This window comes from Fulmarus glacialis, unplaced genomic scaffold, assembly GCF_000690835.1.
Source record: "Fulmarus glacialis isolate BGI_N327 unplaced genomic scaffold, ASM69083v1 scaffold3382, whole genome shotgun sequence".
NCBI classification, from domain to species: Eukaryota; Metazoa; Chordata; class Aves; order Procellariiformes; family Procellariidae; genus Fulmarus; species Fulmarus glacialis.
The window spans coordinates 36,202-60,312 of record NW_009195763.1 but is presented as its reverse complement, the minus strand read 5'-3'; the positions used below and the strand labels follow the sequence as shown (position 1 = coordinate 60,312).

At 41.4% G+C, this 24,111-nt stretch overlaps 1 protein-coding gene across 1 annotated transcript in view; it reads right to left on the bottom strand.

The window, feature by feature from the left end:
* The window catches only part of LOC104084371 (transmembrane protein FLJ37396), a gene marked incomplete at its 3' end in the record, with an annotated part of 29,383 nt that extends 5,632 nt beyond the window's left edge, over positions 1–23,751 (bottom strand). The window contains 10 exon segments of the mRNA XM_009588180.1: positions 60–232; positions 3,698–3,804; positions 3,835–3,926; positions 4,980–5,101; positions 6,070–6,270; positions 7,070–7,124; positions 11,551–11,771; positions 15,742–15,945; positions 23,243–23,344; positions 23,641–23,751. Of these exon segments, the coding sequence (XP_009586475.1) occupies positions 60–232; positions 3,698–3,804; positions 3,835–3,926; positions 4,980–5,101; positions 6,070–6,270; positions 7,070–7,124; positions 11,551–11,771; positions 15,742–15,945; positions 23,243–23,344; positions 23,641–23,751 (1,388 nt within the window).
* Positions 23,752–24,111: the final 360 nt, after the last annotated feature.

Below are 24,111 nucleotides of genomic sequence, written 5' to 3'. Positions count from 1 at the left end.
TACACGCCACATCTCTCTGAGGTCACCGTAGCTAAAACAGCACTAACTGACCCACGAACCTGGCTAACCGCGCACTCTCGGTCGCCTCCTCTATCAGCTGATGGCGGAGCGTGGAGAAAGAATCCAGGATAAAGAGCTGGTTTTCTCTGGCTGTCTTTTTTTCTTCGTCTGCTCCCACCTCTAATAGTGACAGAGCAATCTCCTGCACGAGCACGGGGTCTTCTATCAGTACCTCAGCAAGGAAAGGGAAAAAAAGGAAACACAGAAATAATTTACATACCGATGACAAAGTCTTTAAAGACTTTAGGGGACCGTTCTCCTTTTTCTTTTTCTGGACTAAATAATGACTGGAGTTGCTTCTGACTTGCAACCCATGCAAGGTCAGAATTGTGCTTACCCTGACCTATCCTGACCCCTAAAAATACACTGACGTTTTGCCACTTGCTTCGAAGGTAAAGACGCTGAATCTATAAACCTGGCTTTACTCAAAGGACTTAACAAAGTTTATTTTATTTATTTTTTATATCTAACACAGGATATTTGCCATTTTTATTATAATCAAAATTCAGAACGCTTTCAGATGTATGAACCTCTCTAAAGCAGGGGCTCTGCAACTTGGTTCAGTTATTACTAGCTGAGGCCATTCCTCCTCTAAATGTACAGATCCCTGCACACGTGCCACTGTATGTATGATGCTCCCAAAATGGGGACAGCAAATTCATATGGTCAGCTAACTCAGCAGAGCTGGACTCCTTTTCTACTGGGACGGTGGCAGCCTCCAAAAGAGCAGAAACCCCAGAAAAGAAAAATGATCAAAAGCTGCAGCTCGGTAACGTGAAGAGCTGGAAAGAAGGAAATGGTCCATTGGCTGTTGTGCTGTGGAATAGGTGGCAGGAAGAGCTCCTGGCTCTGTGTGCAGGAGAAGATGCTCCTTGTCTCTGGCTGTCACAACCTGTACAACTGTGCCACCCTGCTCGTGTCAGACAGGATAGATGTGGCCGCTGTTATAGCTGAGTGGCTTCACGCTTTGCTGCTTATGACCAATGAATCACAGAACATGAGGAAATCTGAACCCAGCCATGCAGTTATTAGTAATAAAAGTCCAGATTTCAACACCTGCCATTGGCTACACCTTCACAGCTACACTAAAAAGCAAAAAAAAAGTTTGAAAAGACAACACCCCAAAGTTGTGTCAGAAGTTGTGCAACTTCATGTTGTCCCTCTCCCCCAATGCTTTATAATGTGCTTTTGTAATTCTGTGACTCTGGATGGGTAGAACAGGACAACCCATCTTTATGTGCTTCTTCACAGAGCTGCTACAAGGGCAACAGCATCTTCCCTATTTCCAAAGAGGACAAGAGAAGAGGTAATAAGCTTAGACTGTAGCGAGGCACATCTGTGCTAGACTTTAAGGAGAACTTGCTAAAGGTGAAGCTGGTGAAGCACTACAACAGACTGCTTGAAAAAGTCTACCACATGATGTGTTTAAGAACATCTATTTATCTCACGGGAATAACATAGGTATAGCTGATCCTGGCTTGGGGTGAGCAAGAAAGACCTCACAGCTTCCCAGGGATCACTTAGTCTTTTAATTCCAGAATTCACTTTTCTTTTCATTTGGCAGTCTGATATTTCTTCATAGGAAAAGCACCTGTTCCCAGGCTGGCAGCACCTGTACCTCACCTGTAGGTAATTTGTTTATTGTGAAGTTGAAAGATTTAGGAAGTCAGATGGGGAATAAAAACTGGATCTTGTAAAACCGTCCTTAGTGAAGGGTTGGAATAACATGGAAGAATGAGGTCCAGGGTCACAAAAGAAGCAGTCCAAGAAGGACAGAAACGTTGATTTTAGCATACCAAGTCATAAAGAAAAGAAATGTGATCATATAAAGACTGCATCATCATGGCTATGCAAAAGGAAACCAAATTAAATCTGCTCTGGCAAAGGTAAATTTCCTAAAATTTAAATGCTTGACTTTTTCAACCTTAGTGTCTTTCTAAACATCACCTGCTTGCGTGTGTTTGTCTCATCTGGAGCTTCTGTTGGAGGAAAAGGAATGGGCAAGAAGTAAACACAACAAACCCCCTCCCTTTCCCCCTTGGCAACAGCAGTGTGGTAACTTTAAGATTCACCACAGAACTCTGCCACTGACTTCTAGGATTTAAAATTAAAAAAGCAAAGAATCGTTCATGATCTGCTGTGGACAAGAGAGTAGTGGGACACTGCCAACGGATTTTATTGGCATTAGACTGATGCTGGATAAGTAATTCTTGGGTTTTGCTCCAGGGCAGGTTTTGCTCCAGGGCAGGTTTTGCTCCAGGGAGGGAGTATCCTAGGTGGCTGTGCCCTTCTGCCTTTAGTTTGCCTCTATACTTTCTTACCCATCACTGTCTTCACAGTCTCTTCATCTAACTAGTTGCACCTCCATGCCTCAAACTTTTCATTTTCATCCCCGCTCCCTTGACTAGCAAGTTGTACTATCACTGCTTTTGGACAGCTTGATCCAATCTCTTTATCCAATCATTCTGAACTCTCCACCCCGACCTGAGGTGCCTCCTTGCCCCAGCCCCGATCTGCAGTGCACTTTTTTCCCCATATCTTTTCTTTTCAAAAGGAAGAAACCCACTGGGTCTTAGTCCTAGTCTCTGTCTCCCAGCTTTTCATCTGTCTCAATCTTCATTCCCATTTAGTGGTTGTCATCCCACTTACCAAGCCACTTGTATTTTCTCCGTGCTCCTGCCCGGCTCCTGCTCCACTAGCAGAGCTGCCGCGTCTCCTCTGCGATCTGCTCAGCCATCTTCCTCCGCCGGCTCCAGTGAAGGCAACGCGAGTGACAGTGCAGGCTAACAGCTTCTCGTACTCACTTTCAATGCTCAAACATGGATCGCTTAGACCAGAGCTATTATTGCAGGGACAGTGGAAAGTCCTGATTTGCCTCAGGTTATAGATATACCAGGGCACACAGAAACTTCAGATAATGTCTTCCTACTGAACATGTTGCAATAGCGTATTTTAGTTTATGCTGGCCAAACTTGGCAGGAATTAAAGCATAGCATATCACTACCTAATGAGCCTTCCCAAACTTGAAATGTATGCTCCAAAGCATAGCTGTATCACAGTCTTGTAGAGAAAACAGATAAAATAATTTCTTTTCCATTTCTTGCTCTCAGCAACAACTAAGCTGACTAAAAAAAAACCAAACCTGATAGAGATATCCAACATCGATAATTTCATTCACAATAATTAACATTTATCAAAATTATAACCAACCAAATTCAGTGTTCTAGACCAGGAAATGGTGGACATTACAGTAATAACTGGCTCCACCTATAACAATATTTGCTTTAATGTCCAGTCTTTTTTTTTTTGCAGACTGTACACACACACAAATGCAAAACCTGGAGACTTACCATGATCTCACATAAGTTTTAAGTGTGTGTGTTTTCCTTCTCATTAAGCTGATTGTTCCTACTTTATACTGGCACGAGATTAAGAATTCTACCTTTCTGTGTTCATTTACAGAAAAAAGTCTTGTTTTAAAGGTGGATGGAACGGATCTTCACCAATCATAAGCAAATAATTGAATTAAGAATCACATAGCTAGAATTTTAACCAGCAAGCATAAATGAACTAGCAAGATCACACTCTTGGGCATTCTGCTTTAAAGAGTCATTACTAACATAAAAATGGAACTTACGTCTTCTTGAATCTGAGAGCTGTAAAAAGTTTCTGAGTTTTCCATAGTTAGCCACTCATCAACCACTAGCTGAAGTACTTGTTTTTCTAGATTACTTGCTTTACTGGCTGTTTTTGGTCAGCAGATGCTGTAGAATTCCTGGTAGATATACTCAAGAGCTTTGGGGATCAAGCACACCAGACCAAGAGAAGGGTGAAACTCCAGCAACTAAATGTTCTTCAAAGTAGGACTTAACAACAACAAAACCAAAGAAAGAATAAATAGCTCTCAAATAAGGCTTTTATAAATTGCATATATAAAGAAACCTTGCAATTGCTTAATTTGCAAGAATAAATTGCAATGGCTTTAGTGCACATCAGAAATCAATCATCAAATCTGAAAATAGAACTGAAGCCCTAATAAACGTAATTATATTGGAACACATCTCAGTAGTCTCATTTACTAATGAAAACAGAAAATGTTTAAAATTCTCTTTTGTTAGCTGACATGTTTTATTAACTGCATTTTCACATCTGTTATGCCCGCCCATTAAAACTGTCCGCACTTGAAAAGAAGCCCTCAGATAACCAACACAACGTCAACATGTGCGTAGGGGGAGGAATAGGGCCAAGGGGCTCGAGACAGAGGCAGGAAACCAGAAGGGAGCAGAGGCAAGGGGCTCTTTGCTTCTGGGTGTGTATCAGCTGCTGTGAAAACCCTTCGCAATAACCCACAGTGCTGCACAGCTGCCGATGGGGGACATGTGGCAGGTCTGTACTGCAGGTGACATGTGGATTCCACGTGTGAAAACGTGGTACACGCACATCCAACCGGACGGTTGCACTAGAAAGAGTAATAGACTGTGGCCAAAGTAATAGACTGTGAAAGCTGTGAAGCCGGGTCAGGACAGTGATGCAGCGAGTCTAAAGCGATGCTAACCTCGATACCCACTTCCGTCATTATTGTTTAATTTAATTTAATTTAATTTAGTTATTGTTTAACCCATGGGAATATTAATGTCCCAGTGCACTGCAAGATGCAATTATCAAACCCATTGTCAGGAAAGGGTAGTGTAAAGGCAGTGGGGGAGGAATCACTTTTCTTCTTTGAATGTTTTCCTGGCTATCTAAATAGCATGGGACTAAATAACATGAGACACTCATCTATTGCTTGATTCACCTTAAGACTGTCATTTTTTCAAATAGTCTTATTTTCAGGTGCTGGATCTCAAATTTTTACAATAATCGCAGAAACTAGAACAGAATGAGGTACTCTCCAGAAAAATAAAACTATAATTACTCACAGGCTAGTGTTAAGAGAGATAGGCTGCTTAGTAATTACATTATAAGGAAGTCCAAATTCACTGATGCCACCTCTCTGACCTTCCTGCCAAATCTTGTGGACATATTCCCTCTGGACATCTATCTAAAGCTCAGCAATAAACACAAGTGACATTAGCCAATAAAATTCACACGCAGCTAGAAATCAAGGCAAACCCAACTATTCTTTATTTAAACATAAGCTGCAAAAATTTCTATTTTTATATATATAAAAATGTTCAAGTCAGTTATATATGTACCCACTCTAGATGAATTATTCCTGATAAAATTATTTTGAATCTTTCATATTCCTTCAGAACAAAATCTGAGCTCCAACGATGCTGACAAGGCTCCATTTTTATTGCTAGCAGTATGGTAGCATTAATGGCAACAGCAGAACAACAGCAGAACTTTTGTACCCAAACCCAAACTTCTGTTTGTGGACCAAAAGCCAAGTTACAAAGGTTAGCTAATTAAACTTCCCAACTTGCAGCCTCCGAAATCAAAACTCAGAGAAAGGAAATCTCTTGTGGCAAGATACAGAGGAAAGCTGAGGCAGGTTTTTAAACCAGAGGAAAAATGTGAGGATTTCAAATGTCGTGCTTTAATTATTAGCACAGGAATTCACAGCTATCTGAAATATAGTGCTTTTCAAAGTGCACTTTAAAGCACAAGCTTTGTTTATATTCTTTTTAAAGTCTCTTCTCTCTTACTATAAACAGGACTAGCTCCTTATCCACTGCATTACAGAACAAATACAGATTACAGTTTTATTTAGCTTCCACGCCTCTCAACTACTATTTCTAATTGTCTCAAACGGCAGCCGATGTTGCTTTAGCATGACATATGAAGCTCTGCAACCTTTCCAACATTTTCTTTCTGATATTGATGAAATGATAGCTTTCTGCTCTTGAGCTTCAGGCCTTCAATTTACAGAGCATCCATAGAATTCATTGTTAAATTAGTATCGACCCATTTTAACACTGTAAACCCATGCAGGCTATAATCAAAGCTTCGCATTCTGGATTTCATCTCCTGCTTCCCCAGGATGGATATACTGTAAATTCAACCTACTTGTTGGTTTACTATGTCCCTCAGCAGTTGGAAGTGAAGTTGCAAACAGATGCATTCATCCTTGTAGGTGCTGACAAAATATTCAAGCTTGAGATCAAACCTTGGATGTTTATGCACGATGTCAGTTATCGCTTGGGCCAAAGCAAATCTTTACTCTGGGTCCAAAGCATGTTGGTAAGCTTCAAAGTAAACATCTAGAAGCTGAAGAGATATTCAGAAGCACATTTAGAAACGTTTATTCACCCAAATATTCATTCTTTGTGGGGGGGAGATTTCTAAACATGGAGTTTGCCGCCTGTATCAAACCAACTGTGACCCGATACAGCATCTTGTTTCTGGCACAGGATATTACTTGATGCTTCATCAGAAGGCTCAAGAACAGAACATAGAATAAACTGCCCATACAAGAAATTTCCTCCAAATCTTGCATAGTTAAGATGTTTTTTTCCTACTGAAGCATGAAGATCTTTATTCTGCACATTTTTCCCTTCAAGAAGTAACATTGCAATGTACTTGCTACTTTAAAAACACCTACTTCTTTCCACTCTAATCCATTCTCTGTTTCTTTTCCAGCACACACACTGGTTTCATGTCTTTGAAAAACTCCACTTCCCCCAACATGAAACCTGCAGACTCATACAAATCTCTCTGTTATCTCATTTGGCAATGACTGTCACAGTTATTTTACATTTTTTGGAGAAACTCCAAATTAATTGAAGAGGTAATTAAAGATGTACAAAGACGCATGCCCTCTTCAGGCTCCTCTACCAAGAATAGCTGTAAGGTTTTATTTAACTAAAAAAGTTAATTACAAATACCCACAGCTTAGGACAGAAAAAGAAATGTGTCAAGCATGACAGCACATGAACTCTCGAGATGACATTGTAGCACTTTTTGGTCAGATGGCTATTAGGGGATTGAAAATATGAGCGGCCAGTGCTCTTGCTTCTGGACAAATCGGTCATGTCAATATGAAATGATCTACATCTGGCTATTTTACATCGACACGGAAGTAGAAAAGCATCCACGTTACTTTCCATACTGATACCAGAAGACTGTGGAAGAGGAAGATGCAGAAGGGCTTAGGAGGTAACTCGGTAGCTGAGAATTCAGATTTCAATGGAAACAGTCAAGTTTTCTCATGTAGACCTGCCAGACATGAACTGTTCTGGAGGAAGCTAAGACACTGCAATAGGCCGTAAGCAAGTTTTATATTGGCTAAGCTAAGCTGTCTCAGCTGCTGGGCAAAGGGTTATTGTTTCCTCATTCAGAAAGAACTCCGTCCCAGCTGGAAACAAAGCTGGCGAGACTGACTTCCATTTCATTTCAGCTAAAAGCAAAAGACCTCCAGCAACAGCACATCTGTACATTTAATCCTGCCTAGAGAGTTGGGTTGTGAGAGCAGTTCCAGAATATACTCTTTGATGGGTTTGGAAAAGAATTAGTGTATTGTGGCTGTAGAGGTTTCATTCTTCTCTAGGGGGAGTTTTTCTTCCAAAAAGAAAGCAAGTTTCCTTATACAGAAGGCCCGTGATAAAAATAAAAGGCAGATTCACAGAGGTAGCATGATCATACAGCAATGGAAAGCGAAGTCTATCGGGATGAGAACAGAAACTTAGTGAATTAGGCAATTAGGCAGTATTTTATATAGCTCTGTAACACCATAAAAACAGGAGAGTGGCCTTAGGAGATTTCCTAAACTACATACAACTATTTTAGTTTAAAAGGTTTTCTATTTGAAGCCTCTTCAATGGTACACAGGAGATTCCCTAACACCCTCTAGCATTCCTATTTTGAGAGCTGCCCTGGGTTACTCCAGGACTGAGAACAAAACTTTTCAAGTGTGTGAAGGCAACCTCAATTAGTGCCATTTCCCCTGCTTCCCAAGTGGACTCTCTGCTCCTTTCCTGACACTCACAGCGTTGTCCTTGGGACTGGTGAGTCCCACAGACAGAAATATGCTTCCAAGCTCCTCTGGGTCCCTTCCTCTGAACTTGTCTACTCTTCATCTTTCAAGACTGAAGCCTTTGGGCAGAAACCCTGTATGATTTCATGTCCCATGGCAAAATACAGACACATGACTAGATTCCGAGAGAGGAAGGGGAAAGCCCGCAGGATATGCAGCAGCCCTTGTGAGTGGCAAAGCTACGAATCACTTAAGACACATTTTTACTTTTAGTTTGTTTGTTGTTTTTTTCTAACTCCATGCTATATCATGGCATTTTTTGCTCAAGTAGATTAACTAACAAAGAAGAAATAGATTTATAATATATGTATAATCTTATATATAGGTTTTATTAATAAATGGATTGGTTTTTATGCCGTAACATACAAAATATCTCTCTGGTTCCCTCTGACAAAGGATAATCCAAATGATGGGCCTAGCCAACTGCAGACTGAGTCTCTCCTCCCTCGGCTTCACAAAGATGCAATGATTACAGTTCTCTTGACAGCCATAAAAAGTTTCCTGCACCAGCCCCAGAAAGCAGGGACAGCCAGGACCACAGAAAAAATTTGCGCCTCGGACTTCTTGGTGGCCCGGGCTCCTCAGGGCTGCAGTTGGTTCTTCCCAGTCTTCATTTGCTCCGTTCCCTGGCACGCAAGGAGGGACACATGTTCTGCAGTTTTGCTTTGGAGATGGCCTTGTCCTTTCCAATTATCCTTCCAATTATCCAATGGTGGGTGACTCTTCCTAAGGCCTTGCAGAAGTGCTTCCAGCCTTGGCACAGCAGCTACAGAGGCTGCTGTCTGACAACAAGAGCATTTCTCCTCTCTTGTTGCAAAAGCCATTACATACGGTCCTTTAGACCCAACTCACAGCACCCAGCAGCTCCAATCCTCCGCGCCCAGCCCAGCCCAGCCCAGCGCCAGGTTCCCAATGCATCTGAAACCCATACCACCACCCACGGTTGCTGGCTCTGGCATCCATCTGTGTACACAATGGGAATGCTGTTGAAAGGGAACCTTACACAACCTGAAGTGAACTGATTGCAATTTAATGTGTTCAGACCAAGAAAAGCTTCCGTACCTGGCATTTTTTTTCCAAGAGAGCAGTTTCACAGGTCCAGAGGTCAAGCAGCACAGCACATCATTGTGCCCAGCCAGGGATGTTGCTGCCACTGAATTGCTCACAAGTTACATTGCCTAAGACCAAAATTTAAGTAGAAAACAAACAGATGCCAGTATCAGAGGGATTTCCACATGCCTAGAGTCCCAGGGCTTGTGGTAATTCTTTTTATTTATAGCACAGCATTGTGGTTTTTACTTGCCAGGGAACCCCAGGCCAGGAAAAGATTTGAAGTCCCATAAGCTTTGGAGGGCCCCAGAGTATCCTGCAAGGCAAAGAACAAGCGCACCAAGCATTTGGTTTAAACATACCTCTTCCCTCATCTTTTAACAAATATTCCTTGAGATAAAGGGCAATGGCTGGAGTTCAAAAGACCCACATCAAGAGATAAAGCCAGAGAAAGCACAAGAAAACTAGGGGAGGAAAGTGAAGAGAAGCTTAATTTTTCACAGCACCAAATCATGTTGGGGTCGCCTTCACCTCCTCACCTTCACTCTCAGATCAAAGAAAAGCGGCACGGAGTACTCAAAGGTAAATTTTACAAAGAGATATAGCAGGGCAGAGTCCAGGGGAGGGCTTCCTTTTCAGATGGCTTGCTATTAGAAAAGTCAGTCTTCATAATCTAAAAATCACTGTGAAGGAAGGAAAAAAAATCACCACAAATGTTTCTACACTAGCAGTCCATGACAAATCCTTAAAGAAATCATGCTTTTGGTTTCTTGGCTGTGATACTATCTAAATTAAGGCTAATTTTGACAATAAATGATAAATCAAGTAGAATGAATCTGAAATGTTTAGAGCTGCAGAGTTAAAAATCAGCCATGGAATAAATAGAAGAGGCTTCAGCAGCTAGTCTTCAGGTCCCGACTTCAAGTGTCTTATTTTTCAAAAGCTGAACAAGAGAGTCATTTGAAGTCCGTGGTCACTGAAGAAGTCAGCATTAAAGGCGTTTGTGGCCTTGGCACACAGAAAGAGACCATAACAAGAAGGAGCATAAGGAGCTAGGACAGGTTGTACATGATCGGTCCTCAAGTGTACTGTGTGAGGGTGATAATGAAGTCACGTACAAACACAGGAACTGCTATACCAGCCTACCAGAGTACCCTACCTCATTCAGTAGTCTGCCTCCTGTCGTGACAGAACCACAGAATGGCTGAGGTTGGAAGGGACCTCTGGAGGTCATCCAGCCCAACCCCCTGCTCACAAACAGGGTCACCTAGGGTGGGTTGCCCAGGACTATGTCCAGTCAGGTTTTGAATATCTCCACGGATGAAGACTCCACAACCTCTTAGGGCAACCTGTGCCAGTGTTTGACCACCCTCACAGTAAAAATGTGTTTTCTTCTGTTCAGATGGAATTTCATGTGTTTGGGTTTGTGGCCATTGCCTCTGGTCCTGTCAGTGGGGACCGCTGAGAAGAATCTGGCTCCCTCTTCTTCATTCCCTCCCACCAGGTATTTACACACACTGATTAGATCCCTCCTAAGCCTTCTCCAGGCAGAACAGTCCCAGCTCTCTTAGCCTCTCTTCATATGAAAGATGCTCCAGAAAAAGGTCCACGATGAGGACCTTCAGGTGACTTCAAAGGTGGTCCTAGCAAGCAGGTTTGTAAGGGTTTTTGGTCATCTTAATCCTCAGCTCTGCCCTGCATTGTCTGTCAGAACATTCAGTTTTAGGGAAGCCTACTAAAACATCAGAAACAATATCCTACCAATACAGAAAGTAATTCCAGTGATTTAAGAGATATTTTGTGCAATTCTCTGAATATCATACGTGTTTGTGGCATTTATTCACTGTTCTCTAACGGCCCTCCCTCCATACTTCCTACAATTACAAGCTTCTTCCTCCTCACTATTCTAGAAATACAGCTGCTCTTTTTAGAAATCTGTAATACAGTCTGCCTCAACTCAGTTCTTACTATAAAAAAAAGCAGCAGGAAAAAAGGAAGTCTAGAACATCAAATATTTTGCAGCTTCTCATTTACAACTGAAAAAGTTTAAAAGTGGTGGGAGGTAAATTTAGTTCTGCAGAAAAGCAATCTAATACATTAATTAAAAGACATTCAGAAACAATTAACATTTTTGTTTTCTGACTCTCTCTCTGTGCCTTGAAGATGTGCTTGCTCATTATATTACTTAGCTACATCAGTAAATGTCCCTTCTGTCTTATTTCCCCCCCCAGGATGACTTTGATGTCTATGACCCTGAATAAGTGCAAAACTGTGACATTAACAACATGTGACAAGCAATTCCGCATGCTCAGTTAGGTCTTTGTACCACATTCATCACTTAGCTAACTAGGAGGATAAAGAAAGGTCCCAAAATTCCAGTCAGCACTTGGTCTTGCAGAAGTACAGCAATGATTCAAGAAATCATAGGATCGGCCTACCTTGAAAAGAGCAAATGGAATTATCACCGGTCTTTTGGACCTGTAGATACCTTACTTTTATCTTTCTCAATGTACTGGCTGGCCACAAGCAGCAGCTGGTTCTCAAGCTCTTTCAGGTCCTCTACAGCCACATCATGTATTATGTAAACCCCTCGCTGGTCCTGTGTGTGAATATATCCATCTTCATTAGTGTGAAAGTCATCATGGTTTTCCACCTCTGCAAACTCCATGAACTGAGCGCTGTGGACCTATGCCGTGAAAAAGAGACATAGAGATACAAGCAATCAGCTCTGCAAGGATTGCAATTCTGTATAATCAACGTATCTAAGGGTGGACCTGGCCTGGGAACATGGTATTTTGTCACTAGCAAAGCACAATAAAATAAAATATTGCCAAAATATTATTTTTTACAGGTAACACCTACGCTGTGGCTTCATTTATACTATCATGGAGTAAGACAAACCGTACGACATTTCTATTGTGCCTCGTTTTTCCTTCAGGCATATAAATCCACAAAAAGCACCAAGAAGGCATCAAAACCGGAGGATTAGCTCTTGAACTAAGGTAGAACTTTTTTCCCTTTTTCTAATTTAGCTGAAATTTGGCAAAAAGTGTCTTAAATTCTGATATTCAAATATGAAGTCAACATATTTTTTAAAGCCTTCTTGCGTAAGTTACACCTGCAAGATTCGGAGATAAGCTCACACACACAAAGACTTTAGCACTAATTAAAAGGAACGCCCATTGACTGATGACCCAAATTGCTGTGACATCAGCACTTGTTCAATAGAATACTTTACAATGACCTTACTTTTCTAAAAAAACATCAGCATCTTTAAAAGAGAATCATCTACCTTGGCAATGAGTCACTAGTCAGCTTGGTAACACCCCAGGCAAAAATCCAGTACTGCAGCCAGCAGAAGTGGCGTTAGCTTTCAAAATATTCTGTTTCTTGACTAGGAGTGCCACAAAGGGAATTACATACATCTGTCTCTAGGTGTATAATTACAGAAGTTAATCTCCCCAAGTGTAAATAAACACTTGGTATAGGGGTATAGCCATAGAAGCCTTTAAAAATGGTTCTTCTTTTAAGAAGCTGGCAAGCAAATACAAGCTCCTCGTTTTCCACTGTTTTTTTTTTTACTATTTCCTGGTATGTAATGCACCTTTGTTCTCACTTCAGTGCCAAATAATGACGCGCGATGTATTGGGACTTCCTCCTTTCACTGGCTCTCCTAACATCTGCCTTTACAAGATCCCCAATGTTACCCAAACTTTACCCGCTAGCACCTGGATGTCTCAAATTCTATTAAAAGAAAGGATGGAGGAAAGGAAAAGGTATTCGCTTTAGTCATGGAAATCTTAGTCAGATTTAAACGTTTTGGGAAGAACAGCTTGCCAGCTTCACAGATCTATGCTGGATCAGAATTCATTCTTTACCATAAAGTTAATGAGGCAGCCCTGCAAAATGTACGCCTCATTTGAACATAATGTTGGATCAGCCTGGTCAGATTCCTTTGCTTTTTTTGATATGGTGTTCTGCACTCCCTGTTCTTTCCTTATTCTTCTGAACAGACTATTTGTTTCACCACTCTTAGTAATGGGGTGCAGAATTCGCTAAAGGTTAAATCAAAAGCTTTTATAGAAGAATTAAATTCAACTTGATTTAGGTAAATAACTGAGCAAATACTGGGCTGACTTCACCATAGCAGGTAGAAGGGGTTTTTAGTTCTGTTTTTAAACATCCTTATGGAGAGCATTCATTGATATATCTCCGCTTTCAAGCTCTTGAATTTTTTTCCGGTGATTCCTGTTCTGTCCCACTCTTAAAAATCTCAGTCAAGACTACTGCATTCTGCAGAAGTGACATGTGACTACAAAACTGGAGAGTTCTTACAAAACAAAACCAAAAAGAAATGAAGACTTTCTCCCTGTTGTGTTTGTTTTGGGAGCCATATTTTAAAGAGACTACCCAAGCCTTCTAAATACTACTTATGCCTATAAAACACGTTAATATCCAGTTATATGTCTATAGCAACAAATCAAGTAACTGGATATTTATGTGCGATGTTTTTTGCCTGCAGGTTTTGGCTTTCCTCCTCTAGCTCTGCTTAGGTTTACTGGGGCTTAACAAATCCCTTTTGAGTTATAAAGCAACACTTACGCACCTACATATATTTTATCTACTTTCTTCCAAGCTGAATCTCAACAGGGGACAGAAAAGAGTTTTAATTTAATGTAATGTATTGTTTTGCAGGGCCGTCTGTCATTGAAACTCACGCCTCTGACGATCTCCATCCCAAGCAGTCTGCTAGGGAGGGTGCCACGCTGCCTCAGAATCTCAGTTTCAGATACATTGTGTGCTGAGCCATCACACGGGCTCACAGCTTACAATGTGGAAGGATTCATAACACAGTTATGCCTCCAATTTTGGGCATAGATTAGATGCTAAAAGTATTTTAAAAACAATGCCATATGCTTTGGGTTTATAGCATGCGCCAGCAAGTATGTTAGATAGGTCTCAATTAGTTTGCCAGTAAAATGGCTCTGTTATTGTTTCAGTTCTTGAAAGACAGTCTGTGCAGTACATTAAAAAAAAAAACAACACATTAGAAACTGTTGTTAAGGAAGTACTGTTGTCCCTGCTTCTAAATTTGTTGCCAATTAAACTGTAATAGGATTAGTAAATATTTATCTAAGCTTTAGTTGAAGTTCAAGTGTATATATCCATATCCATGTACTAGTCCAGGGGAAAGAGAGGCCACTGTAAAATAATGTCTCTCTCATTGCTAGGGGCTCTCTGAAGTATTTCACAGCTAATCTCCAGATCAGAGAGTGCTTAGACGGAAGGTCAGGGTTGATCTTCGCATCATTTCTTCTACCACAGAAAAAAAAGGAATGAAAATAAATGTATATTATGCAGAGTTCAGAAGGAGAGTTTGTCACAACGCCTGCTTCCCGGAAAACTGACACCTCCCATTTGGAAAACATAAGTTTTTAAATTACTTTTTCTGACTTGAAAATTCAAATACGCTGGACCACCCAGTTCAACATTTCTTAAGTGGAAAATCACAATTTTCTAGTTCCAAGTAGCTTTTCATTTAGGAATTTTAATTGATTAGATTTTTAAAGGATAAATGTGGCCATACTAGAAATAAAACTAAAGACACTTCAAAAATATCATCAACTCTATGTCCTCCCCACACATTTGATTTTCAAAGAAGTTTACATTTTGTTATGTTTAGGGACATGAAGTTCTTTTCTGGTTTGGGTTTTTTTTGGGGGTGGGGGTTTGAAGTTTTAACAAAAGCAACAAATGGGGGCAGGAAGCCTACTTCCTTTTTGGTTCTAGCCACAATTCTTCTCTGAAGTGACTTGTGTGTTTGGTTCTGTGTGTTTCTACAGAAAAAAAAAAACCCAAACAAACAAGTTTTCAGTAAATGATAAGTAAATGTGAGCTCAAAATTTTGAAAAAACTCCTATTAAAATACTATCGTGCTTCTTCAGGCTTTCTACCTGAGAACTTTGGGATGAGTGTTAGGTAGCAGAACTGCAAGGAAATTCTACAGCTCAAAAGGCAAAATACTATATCACATCAAACCAGTAATATCAGCATAATATATTGATTCTGTTCGGCGTATTTTACAAAAAAGTTGGGGAAACTAAATTTTGATAAGCCTTAGGAATTTGATTAGAATTATTATTTTTCCAATCTGTGAAGCTAAGTGTACTAATTATATAACTTCAACCACATGCCCTCATCCAAGGTTAAAAAACAGTAAGTCCTAAACTCTACCTATATCTAAATAATACATTTTAGAAGTCATTAGGAGTTACTTAAACAAACATTTCCATAAATTGCAAAATGCCTCGGGTTTCTCAGGAACATCTAGTCTGTGTGATAATCCCACACTCACAAAGGTCCTAGTTTAAGCACAGCCAGCAGCACCGGTCTTAGTAAATGTTTATCTGGCAGGCGGTATTGACATTATACTTCTACGTGCCTGAAGTTTCTCAGAGGTTTGCTACAGACTGCTGGTAGATACAGGTATTTAGTCTGTTAAGGCGAGACAGGTGGTTCTGAGGAACAAGCTACACTGAATCCTTCAGATGATTCAGCAACCGATCACAACACAGCTTGCATGGAAGAGAGAACTGGATTAGGCACTCCTGTTGAAGCACAGGTTTTGGAAGTCTGAAGGTTAGGTGGCACCTCACCTTGTAGTCAGCTGGCGTGTAGTGAATATACGGCTGTGAACTCAGGCCACCGAAACCACCAGTGCCTCCTTTGGCAGCACTGACCCAGGAGGTGTCTTCTGCACGGGGAATGAGGTGACCAGCCCTGAAGGAGAGGCCAGTGGTGCTGATGGTCAGGCTTCTCTCCACGGACCTGAAGTAGTTAAGGATCCCCAGGCACAGTCGCTGAAACAAACCGGAGCAAACGCACAGTTGCATTTTCAGTTGTATGACAGCCCCCCTCTTAAAAAAATTAACTCTGATCTCTGCAGATTTTATGTCGAGTTTTTTTTACCTTTAGCTCCCGGAGTCTCAGGTGACATAAGAAAAGAAGGGACAAGTAGGCTCCTCTCACCACGGGCTCCCTGTGGGCAGTTGCTGTGCCCTCTTCTAATCCTAGCAGCTACAAGCTGCCCGTATAACCATACCTTTTTCCAGACCGGAAAATGTAATTACATTTTTGCTACTCAAGGAGATTTCTAAACCTTTCTAAAGTAGACGTTTTTGCTATGTCTGTTGTCTAAGAGAAGGCTGCTGCTGCCTACGGGACAGGCTGTCATGGAAACCTGCAGTATGGAATAATGGAAAAGGATGGCACTACTGCTTCTGTCAGAGAAACAGTAGGTTGATATCATTTTTCTTCCTTCTTTTAGATTTTATTAAATATATACATACATACATATACATATAAAAAATTTTTTACCCTCTTTCATTCTTCTTTCTGAAGGATGCCGGAGGCTTACCGAAGCTGGTATTTCCTACATCCTCCCCACTGTGAGCCACAGCTGTGTTATCGTTCTTGGTAGTTAGTTCCTAGTTCCAACACACATAGCTAAAAATTGGTGTGGTAAGTATGCTGACAGCTTTATGCATAGGCTTTATCATAACAAAAGGAAAAGAAAAGGAAAGGAAGTGCCATACTGGATGAAATTCATAATCCAGCCAGCAGTCAAATTATCGTGGCATATAACTCCGTAATATTTGATTGCTTTCCAATCCTTAGTATGTTATCCTTATAAAGTCCCTGGGCTGTATGAAAGAGCTATCCCCATTCCAAAGACAAGACTGTGGCAAGGGTCAGATCGAGGAAATTTTCCAAAGAAATTCAGAACATCCGTTTCATCAAAACCTCAACCCAGCTATGGCTAGTGACATGTCTGACCTCCTAGTTCATCCTTTTTTCTCCTGCCAGAAAAGAAAAACCGATTTCTGGGCTCCAGCAGATCATAGGCTGAGCATGGGGCAAAATCATAGCCTGGCAACAGAGAAGTAACATCAGACTAGGCTGCAGAAAAGTTTTACTGTGATGTACACACAACACCCCCAACACAAGCATATATTAAATGCTCTAGCTAACATGCTGTAAAATTAAATTCAAGACTTTTTTTTTCTCACTCCTTTCCAGCACGCTCAACAATATACTACAAAGAGTGGCAGAAGAGCAGCAAGCAGGAAAACAGCTACACCTGTCTTGTTATCAACTCCACCAAGGCCTTCTCACATGCATCAGGAGTTACTCCACCAACATCAGTGAAATTAAACTGGCATTAGTACCAGTGTAAATGAGATGATCACTATGAGTCACACAGTATTTATTAATTGTGGAACATTATGGACAGTGATTTACTAGGCATTATCCAATTAATTTCCTCAGACAATCAAGTATATAAGAAAAATTTGTCCTCTTAACCCACTTCTCTATCCCAATTTATTTTACCACATGAACTTTGATGGCATAAGTTGGAATTCTTTTCAGTGTGTTAAGGGTTTTATGGCATTGATTTTGGCATTGTTTTTTCTGATTGGAGAAAATCCTATTAATGTATCTTCACAAATTGGTGCTTGTCAAATTTATCCTGCTTAACATGAGACATCCTGACAAAGATACTCACAGAAGTGACACAGATAAACTCAGGACTACGTTGGCTGTTCTATAAATTTGCAAGTTGACATGAGTATATTGTCTCCAAACATTCCTTCAAGCCAAATAAATCTTGATGTCAAACTGTCAAACAATGAATTCTTTACATAATCCTTGCAATGATAGATTATCTGTTAACCGATTTCTCTATCCTTACTAAGCATGATCATCCTCACTCATCGTGTCTTCGTTGACTCCAAAGGTCTAATTTCTTAACTTTTAGAAAAACTAGGTCCTTCAATCTCTATTACTTAAAATAATGTGAGGTCAAATAGAATTAAAATATGTTTTCCTGAATCGACAGCATTAATTGTACATCTCTATTACATATCACCGTAAGTGTATGGACTAAGCATGGGATGAAGCATTTCCACTTAAAATTTCCACTTTAAAAAGATACAAACAATGCTGTCCGAAAAATGTGAGTGAAATGAGGAAAAAAGTGATGGCACATTTTTGGGTAGCAGCTGAATTTTTATTTTAAAAACACTGAGACCTGGACAGAGGTTTTTTTGTGGAGGATCTAATTCTAGTTTTTCAATAACCATCATGACTAGACTGTTTTAAAATTGACATCAGTCATGTCCCTTGTACTGCCCCCAAATAGGTTCTCTTTCCCAACCGAGTCATGGACTCAGTGCACTTGACAGAAGATGTACAGTGCAATCCTGTTTTCTTCCTTTTTTTTAATTAATCATCATGTAGCTTGCATGAGTCAACCCAATGGTTTTTTTTCCTGAAGTTTTCATGAAGTAAACAAGTATTTCCTGGTCAGGGTCAGTCTGAGGTAGGAAGAACTGCATGTTTTTACATGTGGGAGCTTTTCCTGACAGAAAAATGTGGGTTTATTTTTGAACACGGAGTTGGGGCAGATTAAGCAGCAGGAAAGAGGGAACGGGGGGAGAAACTAGATGGTGTCTCTCTGCCTCTGTTCCCTTTCCCTGCTCCTGAATTACTCGCTGCCCTGCTTGGTCCTGGCCAAGTGCAGGAGTGCAAGACCTTCTCATTAACATTGGGGCTGCATCCAGCCCCAATAGCTGATTAAAAAACAACAGTGGAGCAAGGAGATTTTTCAGTCCTTTCTTAACTTGCCGCCAGGGCCCACTGGTGCGGGCAGGCGGGCACGGGTGGAGTGAGCCAGATGAAGCATTGGGCTGTAGGTACAGGAACTTCTGGGATGTAACAGTTCTGTGCGTAATGCTTTTATATTCATCAAAGCAACAGCTGTGAACGACTTCTGAGTCAGAAGGACAATAAAGAAATAGGGAATCAATGTCCCTCTGCATCAAAGGGATACCTTCAAATTCAGAGGATTAGTCACAGAGCTCGCCACGTAAGGCATGCCACAGTTACTACAAATTCCCCAGACACCGGAGAGGTAGGTCCTACTTCTCATTCACTACCCTGCCAGTTATGCCATTTATGGGTTTTCCCCCCCTCTCCAAAACTTGAAGGTCTCTCACAGCTTCTGCTCTCACAGCCTCTGAACCTCCGTGAGGCCATGCCCGCAAACGCCGCTTCCTCCCCGAGAGGAGGAACTTGCTATCACACCTGCCCCTGCACAAAGCAGGCATCTGCTGTCAAGTCCACGGGTGCTCAGCTTCTGGATGGCCTCCAAGGCATCTCGCCATCCTTCCTCCCCTCTCCTCCGTACACACGTGCTCACCCATTGCCTAATACCACGCTCTCCAGTAAATACTAGGGCACACTTCTATTTCTTGCCACCAAATCCACACCCCAGCCCTGGTACAAGCATGCATGCATGTTATTTTTAGGTAGGTGCAGTCTCATGCTGCTTGTGCTATGACTGGACCGGTGGCGGCACAGCAGCTAGTGAGCACCAAGGGGGAAAGGACATCACTTATGCAGCTAGGGCATGCAACCATGCATTGCAGCTGGGCAGCTCCTGCTTAGCAGAAGTAGCAGGAGACTGAATTTTGAAAAAGGGGAACGCAGAAATCTGTTAGAGAAGCCCTCTGTCAGAGCTGACAAACGCCTGCTAGACTTGTTAATTGACCATTATTCATCATTTCCCCTTCTAAGTACCTGGTGGAGCTCAGTGCAGGCAGTCCTCCTTCCAGACATGATCGTAGCTCTGCTGTCCGGAGGCATGAGAAGAAGTGGTAGAACTTGACAGCACAGGATGCGGTTCGAACACCGCTGCCGCATGTTCCTGGAGACCCTCCATCACTGTCTCTATGTCCGAGACCTTGTTTCAAACCACATCGAATACAGACAAAAGATTCACAAGGCAAACAAGTCAGCGTGCCAGCCCCCATCCTGCAGTGAGTCAAGGTCAATTCAAAGCATCTAGTGAGGGAGCCTCTGCAGCACCCCTCCTTACTGCTTCTCCTTTATTTGGGAAAGTTGTCTGCGGACCCCTCTCCAAGGTGAAAATGTAGAAATGGACTTGCCTGTCACAGCATATGGAGGGAATACACTAGATAAGACGTAATACAAAAGCACTTTTTTTCTAACTGAGATTTATGGAGGGGAGGGACTACTGGGTAATCCTCTCTCTCCTTTCCTGTTACCCCTCACCCTTAAATAGGTGTACGTGTTTCTTGACCAAAACCAGACATGTATTTGGTGAGGAAGCAACTATGGAAAAAACAAGGAGAATGATCTTTTTTCATTGTCTCAGTGAGCTGCAAAGCCATTTTTACTTTTGTTAGTGGTGATGATGGCTTTCGCCCAAGCTTTCCAGAAAAATTACATGCTGTGGCAAGATTTGAAAGAATGGTTTCTTTGTGAAATATCTGGCATGGGGAAAAGGTCTGAAAACACGGATCATAAAAGAAAGCTTATTTCAGTCCTAAAAAAAAAAAAAAAAAAAGACCATAAATGGCTTATCTAAGAGTATCATCAAAATCAAATCCATTATTTAAAATATTGTAAAGCCAACTTCAGTCTACACATCCACTTTCTGATTTCTGTGATTTAAAGAGTTCTCTCTCAAATGCTTTGTGAGATCCACGAGAGTAAATAATGAATGTTAAATAGGAACCAGGGAAACTAAATATATACAGAGTACTGCCAAAAAACAGGTTAAATAAAAGTAGTAGTAGTATAAAAGTAATTTTTAAAAAACACATCTAATCATGCAGGATTTTTTAAAAATTTTTTTAAATTGCCACTTGTAACAGAAATATAATTTGAAGAACATGGTCATGCTTTAGCAATTATTGGCATCAGCAAAGCATTGACAGGAATTCTAAGGGGATTAAGATCAGGAATTTTATAGAACTCTTCTTTATCACCTGTTTTGAACAAAGATGCTGAAAAGTCAAAACAAATGGAACCTTGCTTAACACAAGAGGAAAAAAAAAATGTAAAAAAGGGGGGGCAGGGGAGCAAGCAGCCTTTAATAAAAATGTAAATGAAATACTAAACCGTATGGAAATTATTTTTCCATTCATTTCCCAAGCATTTCCTTCATTCGCTTTCTTACTAGTTGGGAGTCAACAACTTCTGATCCGTTACTGTGTCTCTACTGAACACTGTTACCATCCGGCATTCCACTGCCAAGCACCTTTGTTCCCTTAGAGTTGTATTTATTTTTAGGCTTGTTAGACACTGAAACACAAAATCAGAAGTCAGGCAGTGGGAAGAGGCTTGGGTGAAGGTGAACAGGGTGGGAAGCCAGGAGCCTCCATTTTCCCTTTCCCAAGCCACAGGGCAGTTTGCTCTAGCACAGCCCTATCGTCCTCCTGCCTTCAGCCCAACAGAAACTGTTTATGAAGGCTCCCTGTTGCCGTTTCACTGAGGTCAGCTTCAGGTGTAGGCAAAGCAAGTAGCCACCTAAAGAGGATATAGGATACTGATGGGATCCTAAGTAATCCTGAGACAGCTGGGCAGCAGAGCAGGCGCCATCCCTGCATGCGATCCATGGTTACAGCACCGAGGGCTCTACCCTGCTGAGCTGGCACTGTCTGCTTCTGCCTGTTTCTGGGTGTTTCCACGTTGCTTTGGTTGCTTTTTTGACACCCTCTCCTCCGTTCTGTCCCGTGCCATCCACAGTCCCCAGGCAGACGGGAAGCATCCGTCTCCCCTCTCCAGCTAGCACCCCCAAGGAAGGCAGCAACCCCCGCAAGGGTCCCAAATCAAGGCTTGCCCACAACTCGAACACGTACACAGCATCATTTGGGGCTCTGCAACAAGCCCACTACCCCCCTTCTAGACAGCAGGGGATCTTCAAGCCTAAGGACAGAGGTATCTGGATGGACTGCAGCGGTGGTTCCTTGGGGAGAGAAGACCAAGGAGCCCAGTGACATTTCAGGGCTGAAATAACCTGACATGAGCTGGAGACATGGCTTAGGCTGCTCTGGTGTACCCAACACCGCCTGGGTACTAAAGGAAGAAAGAGACAGCTCACCAAGGACTTTCTGTTTGGCAGGAATGTGATTATTGGTAGAAGAGGGCACATGGGGGCACGACTCCTCCACAGCTTCAGAGAAGGGATTTATTTTCTGGTTCCTGTGTAAAACTGGGAGCTGAACTACAAGGTGTCCTTATTGTTCATAGTGCTTCACGCTCACCAGGGGATGAGAGGCAGCAGTCTCATCCTCCGATTGCCAGATCAGTTTTACTAGCTGAGATATTTATACAGATCCAGTCCTATAGTAGCAGTTCACCATCTTAATTGCATCAGTTTTCCTCATCCTTGAGAGGCAGAAAACTCCTGTTATACCACTTTTACAGATGAGGATACCAGAGCTGCTCAAATTTCACTGGAAAAATGTGGCAAGGCCCCAGTACACCTGCCCAGCCTGTCACACCCCTGCAGTCCATCCATGCATCTGCAGCAGGCGTGAATGAGCAGAGCTTACTGGGCATAAGCAAGTCAGCCCTGCAGGGTACACGCAGTGAATGAGATGCAATTAGGACAAATGAATACTTCTCTTCACAGATGATCACCATTTGCAAGACGATGATGCGAGGTGCTAGGGGTGCCTCAGGCTCGTCGTGGTTGCAAAGCAGGCCTGATCTGTGAATGCACATTGCCATTTTTCCAAGGAGGCTGGATGGCAGTCAGCCTAGACAGAGCTGTCCTGCAGGACATCCTCAAAATGGCCAAAAATGGCAATATATCACCAGAATCACGAGAACCTGTGAAGTTAAAACCAAAATAGAGACACTCAGTAACCTCTCCCTGGGGCACATTGTGCCCTACCAAGTTTTAGACTTGTACCTCACTATTGGAGCATCTCTCCTTGCCTTTTGAGCACAAGTCTGAACCTTGGTCACATTAAAAAAAAGCTGTTCTGAGCAATCCCTTTGACACAAATTCTGGGGCTGATTTTGCCCCGACTTACGTGAACTTCAGAGCTTTTTAATATTTATGCAAGTGTTCAAGCCGCCTTTTGAAACTGCTGAACTGAGAAAAAGGCGGGGGGGGGGGAGGAATCTCTATAGCACCTTAGTAATGGATCTTTAATGAATTCAGGCATATACACATGATACATAAACCTGAGGCAACCTTTCTGTAGAGATTTCAATTTCCCTGGAAATAAATAAATAAATAAAAATCACTTTAAATTAAATCACTTTAAGTCGTATTACCTCTACAAATTTTGAATGAAGGTCCATCAGCTTATCCACTTTTTTCCATTGTTTCAGTTTTATCAAAAGCTTTTGCTGCCAGGGATCTACTTTAGGCTTAATCTGGTTAACACAAAAGTAACCACAAAATTTAGGAATATCGCTACATGTTTTTGGTATAGAAGGCAATATTTAGTAAAGAAAGTGCAATAGATTCACTTTTTATTTTCAACAGACATGAAATACAGAAATGTAGTATACAGAAATATAGTAGTTTGATAAGGCCTGAATTATTAAAAAAATCATCACTCTTTGTCAAAAGAAACATTTTAGACTTTAATTGCTGAAATATATCTTGGTACATCCTGAAGACTGGTTAGGACTAACATAAGTGAAAAAGGAAAGTTCCTTATAATTACCTTTAAAAATGGGATCCAGTTGCCTTTCTTTTTCAAAGCCTTGGCTGGATCTAGCACGCCCCAGTTCTCTGGCCGAGAAACTTCTGCGTCATAAACTGGAAACGTTCTCATCGTCTGTTGTTTGCAGAAGATGCTTCTAAATTTTTGGACAACCTAAAGCATAAAAGGAGATGGTACTGTTATAAATTTCCCAAGCCAGATATTAAATCCTATAGCAAAGTAATACTGCATATTATCAGCCAAAAAAAAAAAAAAAAAGGAGTGATAAAGTGACAAAGGAAACATTCTGGTCCTGTGTTTTCTTTCCTTTCCAGCAGACACAGTGAAACTTCTAGCTGTTAACTCTGGAGCCTCCAAAAAGAAGACCAGGATTTTAAAAAACACTGTCTTTCATTCAAAGCCAATGGCAAATTTATTATCACTGGCTTCGGTAGGAATAGCATTAGCCTAGAAGATGTACTTTGAAAATCC